Source organism: Nanorana parkeri, unplaced genomic scaffold (genome assembly GCF_000935625.1).
Source record: "Nanorana parkeri isolate BGI_ZX_2015 unplaced genomic scaffold, ASM93562v1 scaffold4, whole genome shotgun sequence".
NCBI classification, from domain to species: Eukaryota; Metazoa; Chordata; class Amphibia; order Anura; family Dicroglossidae; genus Nanorana; species Nanorana parkeri.
The window spans coordinates 1,287,873-1,301,824 of record NW_017306272.1 but is presented as its reverse complement, the minus strand read 5'-3'; the positions used below and the strand labels follow the sequence as shown (position 1 = coordinate 1,301,824).

Here is a 13,952-nt window from a genome sequence, read left to right as displayed (position 1 = left end):
CTGCTCTGTATCCAGCTGCTGTAGCACTTTCTAGCATACACTGATGACAAGGGGGAGCGTTAGAGGATGCATTAGAATGATTCAATTGCATTTACATGGTACATTCTCTCTAGTTGAATGTTTAATAACACATGCCATGGCAATTCTTTCTAAGGTATGCTTGATGGTAACTATAAAGTGCAAATCAGCTTTTACTTGAGCTGTGGAGTATCTAGCAGATTCTTCGATTTTGCATGGTAAATTTGCATTAGAGAAGGAATTCAGATACGGTAAGGATTATTGTCAGTAACGGTGTGACATGTCTGTGAACTCATAGCTCCCAACATTTTCTTATCATTTTCTATGACACTTTGCCGCTGAACCTGTCAGAAAGAATACCAGTAATGACACTGAAATACTGGAAGTTTATTTGCACATTAAGTGCTACTTTTTCTTTGTTAACCAGTTGTAGTGTACTATGAAACACCCAAAAAAACTTAACTGAAGTATAAAGGGAGAACATGGCCTGGCCTGTCCCTCTCTTGTTGTTGCCGTTTCCCATACCAAATGAAAAACCAGGACTTGCTACCGTGGTAGCAGCTACTGTGGCTGCTGTGAAATACGGAGCTTCCGAACAGTGTTTGTAAACATTGTTCAGAAACATAATCCAGAAATGCAGTGACATTTTTGTATTTACTCTGTTCACCTGCAAATGTTCCTATTTAACCCTTATTAACCCTTAGCTAAAACTAAGCAGCCCTAATTAATAGACATGTGCAATTCGTTTCGTTCCGAATCGAAATTCGGACGAATGTTCGGAAATTCAGACATTCGGATGTATCCGAATTCCAAATTACAGATATAACGAATGCAAACGAATCCGAATTTCCGTTTCCGAAATTCGGTAGCGGTAGTTCGTTTTGTTTCTTATTCGTTTCGTTCGTTGAAGAAAAACATTTTCCCCCTCAAATGTCACTTTGCTGCAAACGAACGAATGAATGAATGAAACGAAAACGAAACGAACGTGCGAACGAACTACCGCTAACGAATTTCGTCCGAATCCGAATTCGAATTGACTTTCACACCCGAATCCCGAAAAACTAAATAACACAAATCCGAATTTAAAACGAAACTAAACAAATTTTTTTGGCAGTGCACATGTCTACTAATTAACACCTGATCCCCTTTAGCTATTAGATTCAGATTTGTGTGCTGACAATACATTTTGACCCAAACAGCCAGAAATGTCGGTGGCACCCAATGTGATTAGAAATGTATCTCAGGTGTTGGCTGAGCCAAGATTAGCTCACTGCTCTGTATCCAGCTGCTGTAGCACTTTCTAGCATACACTGATGACAAGGGGGAGCGTTAGAGGATGCATTAGAATGATTCAATTGCATTTACATGGTACATTCTCTCTAGTTGAATGTTTAATAACACATGCCATGGCAATTCTTTCTAAGGTATGCTTGATGGTAACTATAAAGTGCAAATCAGCTTTTACTTGAGCTGTGGAGTATCTAGCAGATTCTTCGATTTTGCATGGTAAATTTGCATTAGAGAAGGAATTCAGATACGGTAAGGATTATTGTCAGTAACGGTGTGACATGTCTGTGAACTCATAGCTCCCAACATTTTCTTATCATTTTCTATGACACTTTGCCGCTGAACCTGTCAGAAAGAATACCAGTAATGACACTGAAATACTGGAAGTTTATTTGCACATTAAGTGCTACTTTTTCTTTGTTAACCAGTTGTAGTGTACTATGAAACACCCAAAAAAACTTAACTGAAGTATAAAGGGAGAACATGGCCTGGCCTGTCCCTCTCTTGTTGTTGCCGTTTCCCATACCAAATGAAAAACCAGGACTTGCTACCGTGGTAGCAGCTACTGTGGCTGCTGTGAAATACGGAGCTTCCGAACAGTGTTTGTAAACATTGTTCAGAAACATAATCCAGAAATGCAGTGACATTTTTGTATTTACTCTGTTCACCTGCAAATGTTCCTATTTAACCCTTATTAACCCTTAGCTAAAACTAAGCAGCCCTAATTAATAGACATGTGCAATTCGTTTCGTTCCGAATCGAAATTCGGACGAATGTTCGGAAATTCAGACATTCGGATGTATCCGAATTCCAAATTACAGATATAACGAATGCAAACGAATCCGAATTTCCGTTTCCGAAATTCGGTAGCGGTAGTTCGTTTTGTTTCTTATTCGTTTCGTTCGTTGAAGAAAAACATTTTCCCCCTCAAATGTCACTTTGCTGCAAACGAACGAATGAATGAATGAAACGAAAACGAAACGAACGTGCGAACGAACTACCGCTAACGAATTTCGTCCGAATCCGAATTCGAATTGACTTTCACACCCGAATCCCGAAAAACTAAATAACACAAATCCGAATTTAAAACGAAACTAAACAAATTTTTTTGGCAGTGCACATGTCTACTAATTAACACCTGATCCCCTTTAGCTATTAGATTCAGATTTTATTTTTATTTCTAATTTTAACAACATAAATACTTTAATCTTTTGTTGGTTTTATTTTATTTTTTCAGCATTAAAATGTGCAAAATTGAAAAAAAAACACCTTTATTCCATTTGTACATTGCAGTGCTTTGCACCAGTAAAAACGTTAGAGTCATTAGACGTGGAGCAAAATTATTGAATAAAATTTGTACATTTTATCTACAGTAACACTCATTTTTTACAACCAAAACTTATCTGCTAGTTAATGTATTTGTGTCTACAGACTTCATAAAAAATGCAAGGTAATGTCACAAAAAATAGCCTTGCTTGTTCTAAAAATAAATAAATATGTAGTACTTTGTTATCTTAAGAAATGACAAAGTAATCACAGAATAAACAGGCCCATAGCAGAAATGAATAAAATTATCTGGTCCATAAGGGGTACACAGGTGCGAAAGTTGAAGTGGTTAAAGTCCAAGCAAACAGCTAATTATACAGCTGAAAATGTATTTGTTAACTAACTTATCTAGGATCTGATTTCTGTTAAGTCATTCTTGACTCAGGCAGCCCTATCAGGCAGCACAGTCAGGTCCTGTACTCCCTTACACCTCTCTGTTGGCTACAATACTGGTTGGTTTGGCACCTGCCCAAGTCTGTGATTGGACAAGGAAACAGCAGCATCACAGTAATAGGTTCATCACTATGTTCTCTTGTCCTCTCAGAAAGCCCTCAATGTTACAATGGCAGCACAGTGAGTCACTTTTTCGCGAGGACTGATATTTATGCAGCTTCAGATGCCTGGCATTGGAATAACAGCAACAAGAAGAAAAAAACACAGCACTCTCTCAGAGATGCAGGGCGTGCGTGGATGCGAATTGTGTGGATTGCTGCTCAAAAAACAGGAGGAGGACCCTGTGAACGTAATGATGAGGCACTAAGAGCGCAAATCCGAAAATATAAATGGTGTTATTTGAATGAAAAATTGTTTTCAGAAAGTGAAGCGATTCTCCACCACGCCCGGACTTCTGACACCACAAGTAAGTTCTTCACTTTCTGAAAACAGTTTTTCATTCAAATCACACCATTTATATTTTCGGATTTGCGCTCTTAGTGCCTCATCATTGGAATAACAGCAGCCAATGTCCAACCTCAAATCCTTACTGTAGTTCAATGGTAAACCATGGGCAGTTTTGTCCAAGGATTAATACGACTCTCTGTATTGTGACCCATACATATCTTAATTTCATTTTTGCAGAACTTAGATCTGTGACAGTCATAGATAGAAGTGAATGGTAACATGAGGTTACTACTTACCAAGATGGATATTCATAATTTTTGCACAGTATTTGGACATTGCATCCAAATCGTTCAGTTGTCCTTGGAGGAATGAAATTTGAGCTTCAAGATCTTCTTCCTGCAAAAAGATGTGAAAAACGTAAGTCATATTTGTACAAATATTTGCTAATGGTAAAAAAAATATGATGGCTGGATGTTAACGTAGACATATCTTTCACTTTACAAGTCCACATCCTGCAGGAAGGAGGAAGCCATTCCTTGTTCTTCTCTCACCAGATCATCACTCACATTTTAACTTTGCAGTAAGTGATATTGTAAAAGGCAGCAGAAGGTGGCTGATCTGCATGTGACATGGGTCATACAGCCCAGAACATAAAAGCTACTGCACAGACCTACATGATTGTGCCATCTCGGTAAGGCTTTTAAAGCAAAAAAGTGATGCTGACTCTTAATGATGCCTAAACAAAGATGGAACCGTCCCACTTAGGCATTATTAGGAGGAGTACTGTTATATATATATCATGCATAAATAGACCTGAGGCACCCTGGATCCCCATCTCTTCAACTGTCCCTTACCTCTTCAAACAGGAGTGCAGTAATGAAACAGAAGGCCTGGCAGGTGGTCATGTGACTACCTGCCCAGCTTCTGATTGGATGGGTAGCTGCAGCCACGCTCCCTTGCAGCTTCCCAGACACCGAGTATGTGGCTGTTATTAGAGGAATGTAAGTGGCATGTGCTGCTGTGCTCTGTATCTCTGCGCTTGTTACAGAGAGATCTTTATAATCTCCTTACCGGCTCAGTGACTAAAAATATGTCACCCACTGTTGCAGTTTAAGTCTTGCCCTCGGGGTGATTAGGGTGTGCACAGGCACACACAGGCTTCTGCAAGACTTTACCCTGTATAAAGCTGCCCTGATAAAATATAACTTCTCCCTCCGTGCTGCCAAACAAACTTATTTTGTCACTCTCATTAACACATTCTCATCCAGACCTCGTCAACTTTTTCTACCTTCAAGTCTCTACTATGTCCTCCACCACCACTAACTAACTCACTGCCCAGGACATTGCCATTCATTTCAAAAACAAAATAGATACAATTCGAGATCAGATAGCCACTGTCCAATCAACTGCCCCTTTTATTATAGTACCTGATCCTCCATCACACTTGTTACTTTCCTCGTTTGACCCTGTCACCACAGAGGAGGTTACTAAGCTTCTCTCTGACACCCACCTCACAACTTGCCCCCTAGACCCTGTTCCCTCAAAACTACTTTGGTCACCCTCTTGCTCTATCCTAGACTCTCTTACTCCCATTTTCAATCTTTCCCTCTCTACTGGAATCTTTCCTACCCCTCTCAAACATGCACTAGTCACCCCAATACCCAAAAAACCTTCACTGAACCATAGCAACCTCAATAATTTTAGACCTATCTCCTTACTCCCATTCACCTGTAAACTACTAGAACGCCTTATCTACAACCGCCTGAGTTGCCACCTCACTAATAACAACCTTTTGGACCCCTTTTAGTCTGGCTTTCGCCCCAAACACTCCACTGAAACCGCCCTCCTAAAACTCACCAATGACCTAATAACCGCTAAAAACAATGGCCACTATTCCTTACTCTTGCTATTAGACCTCTTTGCTGCTTTTGACACTGTTGACCACTCGCTGCTTCTCAAAAAACTCCACTCGCTTGGCCAACAAGACTCTGCTCTCTCGTGGTTCTCCCCCTACTTATCTATGCGCTTCTTTAGTGTCACTTACAATTCTAACTCCTCCCATCCTCTTCCTTTTTCTGTAGGGGTCCCCCAAGGCTCTGTCCTTGGACCCCTTCTCTTCTCTATCTACACCTCCTCCCTTGGTCAACTAATAACCTCACATGGCTTCCAATACCATCTCTATGCCGATGACACTCAAATTTATCTTTCCACTCCACAACTCTCCCCCTCAGTGTCCTTGCGTGTCACTAATCTACTAACTGACATATCAGTCTGGATGTCACAACATTTCTTAAAACTCAATCTTTCAAAAACTGAGCTCTTGATATTTCCTCCTACCCGTGCACCTTCCCCCAACATTTCAGTTGAGATTGATAACACAACTATCCACCCCTCCTCCAATGCCAAGGTCCTAGGTGTCATCCTTGACTCGGACCTCACCTTTCTTCCCCACATCCAATCGCTATCCAAATCCTGCCGCCTTCACCTTCGTAACATCTCAAAAATACGCCCCTTCCTCACCAATGACACCGCAAAACTACTCATACACTCCCTTGTTATATCTCGTCTTGACTATTGTAACTCCCTCCTCATTGGCCTTCCACTACACAGGCTATCCCCCCTTCAGTCTATCATGAATGCAGCTGCCAGACTCATTCACCTTACCAACCGCTCAGTGTCTGCATCCCTCCCCCTGCCAATCCCTGCACTGGCTTCCACTCGCCCAGAGGATACAATTCAAAATATTAACAGTCACTTATAAAGCCACCCACAACTCCGCCCCCGGATATATCTCAGACCTTGTCTCAAAGTATCGCCCTAACTGTCCCCTCCGCTCATCCATTGACCTCCTGCTTTCCAGCTCCCTTGTCCACTCCTCCCATACTCACCTCCAGGACTTCTCTAGAGTCTCTCCCATCCTCTGGAACTCTTTACCCCAACCTGTCCATCTATCGCCCACCTTGACTGCCTTTAGGCGTTCCCTAAAGACTCGTCTCTTCAAGGAAGCCTATCGCACCTTGACCTAATCACTGAACCTTCACATTCTCAAATAATTCATAACCACACAGCTACCTCCTCATGTATCATTCCCCCCTCCTCTTTTAGATTGTAAGCCCTCAGGGGCAGGGCCCTCCTTACCATCTTGTCTTGAATTGTATTGTAATGTCTTCCTTATATTGTAAAGCGCTGTGCAAACTGTTGGCGCTATATAAATACTATGTAATAATAATAATAATAGTAACACACAACATACGTACTGCATATGTGTGTTGAGGCGTATTGCCATTCATTGTCAATTGCCTCCAGTGCACATCTTCAGTGTGCTGCAAGGTACCTGTGCTATAGTGCACCACATCACACATATCTGAATGCTCTGTGTGTTACAGTACACTGCATTTTGCCTTGCAGTGTGAATGGGTCCAAAGAGATAATATGCTTCAAATGTACTTATACTGCGTGTGCATGTTTATGCATGCAGCCCTATCATTTACAGAGCAGAAGAACTACATACCTCCCAACTTTCTGAGATGAGAAAGAGGGACACCTTCCAGCACAATGTATGTAAGCAATGGACACACTGCTGACACGTCCCAAGTTAAGCGGACCGTTAAAAATGTCCATGCCAAAAATGATTAGTTAAACCCAGAATCGTTTTTGTCCCCATTATTATTTTTTAGTTACACTGAGTTTTCGAAATAGCAAACAAGAAAATTAAGGGTTACGATAAAAGGTTTAATGCAGAACAACACTTTGATAGTTAAATGGAACCTTTTCATAGATATCTGTACATCAGACCAAAAAGAGGGACAACTGAGGAGGAAAGAGGGGCAGAGGGATTTGGTTCCAAATGAGGGAGAGTTGGGCAGTATGGAACTACTGTACTCTATTGCCATGATACAAGACCTGATTTAAGCGCCAAGTGTTTTACAAGTTATATGTCTTGTTATATGAAGCGTACTAACAAACAGGGTTTTCCAGTTTCCCTTGAAAGCTACTCTAATATGTTATAAACAAAAGTACCACTTATTATCCCAGACACGTGTAAAGATACAGTATATAAGCTATACATACTATAAAAATACACTTTTTGGCTTCAAACAAGCTGTAATAGTAATGTAAAAAACATTGGTATAAAAAGTTGCCAATTTGCAGTGATTTTTGAATTAGGATTTCGAATTCTGAAGCAAATTAAATTTTTTTGGCTGGTGAACACTACAAAAATGATCAGTATTTCTTCTACTTTTAGAAAGCATGTCAGCTATAAAACCAAATAGTGGGGTAATGATGCTCAAAGTAGCAGTACATTAACATACCTTATAGCTGACATTTAAAATCATGGCTGCATTATAATTAGCAGGATTTTCCTGACATCTGTTGCATTACCGAATGATACTTTCTATAAGCTGTTAAGCAATGCTAATTTCTGGAATGCTCAATCATCTTAACACAATGCCAAGTTTTCTTTCTGTACCATATTCATCGACTACATTGTGTAGCACCGAGCACAACTACAAATAAAAAACTGTGATTGGATCTTAACTGCAAGGGGATTTCTAGAGAAGTATATCAGTCTGCAGAATATAAGACTGATACCACAGCATTTTCAAAGGTTAGAAAATAACAGAACAAACTGACTTGGCAGGAAGGAAACTATCCGTGGATCCCATAGTGGCAACCAATCAGACATGGACGGTATTTTTCTGGTGAAAGTGAGGACATGATTCCAGGATTAATTGGTTGTTATGGTCAGTCCATGGGCAAACATACTGCCTATAAAGCCATTGCAACTGCCCAGAGGTCATAAACATCAAGAGGAGCCTATCAGACCTAATAAAGACTGGATGAAAGAGTTTCTTTCCTTTCGCTGCTGTTTATCTAGACTCCTTGGTAGATAATACCAAAAAAAACAAAACAATGGATATATGGCTGCTAAAAGTGGATCTCCAACAACCTGTTTTTCATTTTGTACATAGTAGTGCAGGGTTGGGGACCTATATCCTACTTTTATTGCTGGAAATATTGTATTTCACAGCTAAAATCTGCAGCACTCAGTGGCCAGCAGGGAAGAACATACTTACCTAAAGAGATGCCAGGCATGTGTTCTTTCATATAACGCACAAGAACAGCAGTATAGTGACTAGGGACCGCCCATTAAGGCCCATCAATGTACTCGACATTTACAAAATACTCTTTCACGGCTTGGGAGGGCTGTTCAAAGAAGATCTGAGGCAGGGTGCTCTGACGTTTCCAGAAGCCTGCTGGTCCATCCCACTAAACCTGATCTTAGTATGAAGTAAAGACCAGCTGAAAGACCCAGTGATGATGTCACTGGGTCCCAAAAGAGTTATTTCTTAAAAATTAAATTATTTGATTGAAACATTTAAACTGTATGTTGATCAGGGGGAAGGGAGAACAAGAGAAGGTATTACATGCACATATTACACTTCAGTGATAAGACAAGTTTACTGCATGCTACAACATACAAAGCTGGTGGCATACGCTTTGATCTTGTGGCAGCACTGGAAATGACTAGAAAATGGTAAGTTATGGCAAGGGACAGAGCCCATAATGAGTACATGCACTTGTGGGCACAACAAACTGCTGGTTCCCTGCACGCTCACGATGGCGACAGTCGCTATGTGAGGGCACAAAGCCAAGAAGGTAAGGAGATACATGACGCAATTATGATAATCAGAGGAGGCATTCAGCAATCCGTGTCTGTCACTAGGCAAAAAGAAACATTTTCCTTTTTATCTTTTGAAAGCAGCTTGAATGTGATTACATGAGTGATTTCAAAGAATAAAAAAGATCATATTAAAACGGACTATTTTTCAAACTGTGCGTAAGAGGGAAAGTGCTTACACTGCTCCATGTTCAGTGCTAGGCAGCATTGCTATAAAAGAATAACCACCATATTTAATGCCATTACAGTAATGGAAGACATTCAAGATAAAGGTACTATTAATGCTTTTATTTCCAGCATTAGGAGTATGGTTCATGCTATGCTAGAGTTCAAAGCCATTTCTGAAAGTCCATATGTTAACTTAAAGGCTTTCAATGGTTTAAGTAACAAAACAGTGTCACTGCAAATGTAGCGCGCACTGCTGTTAGAGCACGCTGGAAAGTATGCTGAGAGCAACTCATGCTAATCAGCATTCCGACCTCTGACAAAGTGACATATTAAAATAAATAGGTCTGCATTAAAGACTTGTTATGAGACGAAAAACAATCATCTGTGTGCTTTACTTGGCTTTACATTGCACAACAACATAAGTGCAAAACAGCAAGTAAATGACATTGCTTGAAGTAATATACACAAGTAAAGTTTTATGAAGCATCAGCTGAATTCTCCAGGAAGGAACCCTATAAGTGATCTGAATGGATGTAGAGAATTAGGTAGGATAAGATATTATACAACTGTGCAATCTAAATAGACACATTGGATACGTCTCATGCACGCAATTATCTTTAATGTGCTAGCAAGCTGAAAGGTCTAAAAAATTTTTCTGGTTGAAGGGACTCTTCACAAGTAGACTTTACTAGGATAACATCATATTCAGGGATATACTTCCATTATTTTCTGTCCAAGGCTGCTTTTACTGTGAATATGAAACAGCTGCATTCACTTTCTGCAAATATAATCAATGCAATTCATAAAATATTGAAACTACGGACTGCTTGCAAACCCTTATTTGTTCTTCATACGATTTCAGGCGTTTCGGTCGAACATGAACATTTCCTATGATGTGAAGGTGAGAAATGTTGCCTAGGTGAGGTGTCCTCTAGCCTCAGTGTATTTTTCCTAGTAACAGTGTTATACTATTACAATATATTATAAACAAGACATTATCAACAGGCTGATGGCCTTTTTACAGGAGATCAGTAGTAGTATCAGGTAGTATTTCAAGTGCATCCACAGTAAGCTCTGATCACAGAACTGAACCTACACACAATGCACATCCTACTCACACAGTAACTTTAACGTTGGCATTAAAGGAGAACTATGGGGTGAGTGAATTACACTCATCCCCATAGTTAGAGCCGAAGTGTGACATCCACAGAGGGGGTGGACATAGCTTGTTCTGCCTTTAGATAGGCCGAGCCCGCTGTCAGTCAGCCAGCGGGTGGATCTCAACAGTATTGTCAGGATCCATCCAGGCTGTGGCGCTCTCCGCATATAGCAATAGGTCGTTGGGGGTACCCTCCGCACACCTCAATCTAATTGATTTATATTTTAGATTGAAAACGATTTTGTATTTTTATACCATATATTATATTTAAGATATTTATTTGGGTACATTATCTTTTGTGGTCTGACTGGTGCAGCTCTCATATGTCAGGCTGTTCCTATTGTTTGCTCCATATTTGTCATACTTGTTTTGTATGGTATGTATTTTTGTGTTTGTTCGTAATTGTTGGTCTAATCTAATATTTCGATGCTTTCATTGACCCAGGACTACTGCTGTGCCTGCATATTGGCTTTATAGGCTATTTTGCCCTTCTATTTTGAATCGGCTGCGTCTATGCTATGATGGTTCCGACGCATGCTCCCTATACGTCTAGGAGACCTATTCTTGAGTCTCCATAGCGACCTATGAAGCTTCGGCTCTGGTCACACCATATATGGTATGTAGCCTTAGCGCATGCGCCGTGCGGTCTCTGAGAGCAGCGACTGCTCGTCTCTTTTATGACAGGTATTTGCTGCGCCGGCGTCCTGTGAAAGTGAGACGTAAATGCCCATCTATTATACTATTACTATCAATCTGTGCCTCTACACTGATGCCGTGATTATGCCGACCGCTATGCAGCCACAGCACCTGCCTGGATGCCTCGATTGTTGGTACGATTATTCATTTATTTATGTTGTGTTTGTTTTCTGCCTTATTGTCACTTTTTTGATCTTTAAACATGGCGTTTTTGCGCCCAGGTGTATTCTCCTAATGATTGATTGATTACAGGGGATATATATGTGGGGTATGATGATCATTATGTTGTCATGTTTTCTGCCTTGAGGAAGGGACCCTGCGCGGCCCCGAAATATCGGTTCTTTTGATTTCTATGACGCCTCTGTCCAATAAAAGGACAAATTTGCTTTCATTACTGAGTGCTGGTGATTCCCTGCTTGTTCTCAGCATATAGCAGGCAATAGCTCGATATATACTGAGTTTTGGATAACAGGAGGACGTTAGTATATGTCCTCCCGTGACTCTAAGGGGAACTTTGGGAAAAAAAGGTTATCCTATAGTTCATCTTTAAAGTGACACTAAACTCAGGAGTTAAATCTCAAAAATGCATTCAAGTACTTTAACTATTAACAAAAATGTATGTTATTTGTGTATCACTCGACTGTAGATCCTCAAATCATCTCTGAATTGGTGCTTCTTTTGTTGCCCATAATCCCTGTATGTGTTGTAAAGTAGCCACCGCTCTGAGCTCACTCCCATGATGGACTACAATCAAAGTACACAATAGTAAACTAAACACGAAATTTTGTTTTTCTTTTTCAATCCTAACTATAGTACACTGATATACATATCTTGATTATAGCCATTTTGTTTTCATGCATAACATAGACTTGTTTTATTTGTGTATCTATTTATGAATGTACAGAAATGCTCCCTTATTGAATTTGATACAGTTTACTTGAAACAAAAAAAAATCACAATCTTTATAAGCAAATTGAAAGAAACCATTAGGGAGTTAGATAATTAAAAGACGAGAAATATAGTGCAATGTTCCAAGCATAAAAGGGCCTTAGATACACTATTTATTACTAAGTAATGCAATAGTTGGTGTCTGAAAGAAGCAGACAACTCTCACAGAAGACAATAAAACTCACAGATAAAATTAATGAAAATAGCAAAGAAATTAAAACGTAAGACAAGGAATTTTATGAAAATTTACTTAAAACGTGTCCAAATTAATAAGAGAAACCTTTAGACCGGATAAACTGCTTTGGGTTAATTGTCTCTTTGCTAAAAGCTATATTGATGATATCTAGCTATTCTGCCCTGAGACTTATTTTGGCTGCCATATTTTCTCACCTACTCTACACCAAATAACATTATGGACAAAAACCTAAAAGGCAATAATCAGTGTTTAGACCGCTCTAGCCAATGCTATAAGGGCTGTGTGCCTTATACTATCTATGGGACGTCTGTGAGACTTCATTTGGGCAGTTTACAGTAATTCAGCACCAAAGGTCACTATAACACATAATATATTTTGTCTTGGCCTCCTATGTATTACAGATTCAGACACAAGCCAAGTTCATGAATATTGTTGGCATGCACAGTTTAATATGTTTGGCCATACACGCAGAAGCGAGCAGGTATGCTTAATTCTTGTCAACATAAAAGAGCATATTAAGCATAAACATAACTATGCCATCCGCAGGCTTGTTTCTTCTTCACTTGGTTCCTTCTTTCAGTCTTCAAAATGCTTCTATTACCTCCCTTTCTTTACTAGGAAATGGCACCAATCCACCACTAAACTAACATCGCCTAAACTATTACTGTGTTAAATCAAGTTTTCTGCACTATATTGCCAAAAATGCAAATTCAACTGGAATCAAATTATGTTTTCTGGCTTCTTGGAAAGAAACCAAATAACAAAAAATACTTCAACATACTATAAATTCATATGAAGAAAATTCCCCAGGGGACTTGTAATAGTTTTGGCAAGTGATAAGAAGAATTACAGACAGAAGAAAAAGGTGCTATATACTACTATAGAAAGGCGTATGCACAATTGAAACAAAATTGTAACTTACAGATCTTTAAGTAGCATACATGAAATAAATTCCACAACAACCAGTCTATTTTGTGCCCTAGGCAAGACCAGCTACTTGCCCCCCCCCCAAACCCACCCAAAAACATAAAAATTGCCAAGTTTGATTTATAGAGAAAATAAAACATGAAACTGTTAAATTATACAGCAATGCAGAATACCACTAGCTATAGAGGACAATAAATCCCAGCAACACATTATACAGCAATGCAGAATAATAGTAAATAAATTTGCTACATACTCTGTGCTGCCACTCTCTTATGGGGTGCCAGCCTGATGTCTCGGCCAAAGGGTCTCAGGAGGGGTACAGAGGGTCTCAGAAGGGGTGCACAATGTCTCGTTTAGGAAGGGGGTGGGGGGGTCTCAGGAGGGGGTGCAGAAGGTCTCAGTAGAGGTGCAAAAGGTCTCAGGAGTGGTGCAGAAAGTCTCAGCATAGGAGCAGAGGGTCTCAGGAGGCGTGCAGAGGGTCTCAGGAGGGGTGCAGAGTTTTTCAGGATGGGTGCAGAGTGTCTCAGGAGAGGTGTGGAAGGTCTCAGGAGGGGTGCAGAGGGTCTAAGTAGGGTGCGGAAGGTCTCAGGAGGGGTGCAGGTGGTTTCAGGAGAGGTGAGGAAGATCTCAGGAGGGGTACAGAGGGTCTCAGGTCGCAATCGTTTTTTTTTATATGACAATACAAGTTACTACTCCTTACATTG

General features: G+C 40.1%; 1 protein-coding gene across 2 annotated transcripts in view; it reads right to left on the bottom strand.

The window, feature by feature from the left end:
* TBC1D5 (TBC1 domain family member 5) overlaps window positions 1–13,952 on the bottom strand; it is a 261,642-nt gene that overhangs the window by 30,801 nt on the left and 216,889 nt on the right. For both annotated transcript variants that reach the window (XM_018574269.1, XM_018574338.1), the window contains exon 17: window positions 3,768–3,867. In XM_018574269.1, the coding sequence (XP_018429771.1) occupies window positions 3,768–3,867 (100 nt within the window). The remainder of the gene's footprint in view (window positions 1–3,767; window positions 3,868–13,952) is intronic.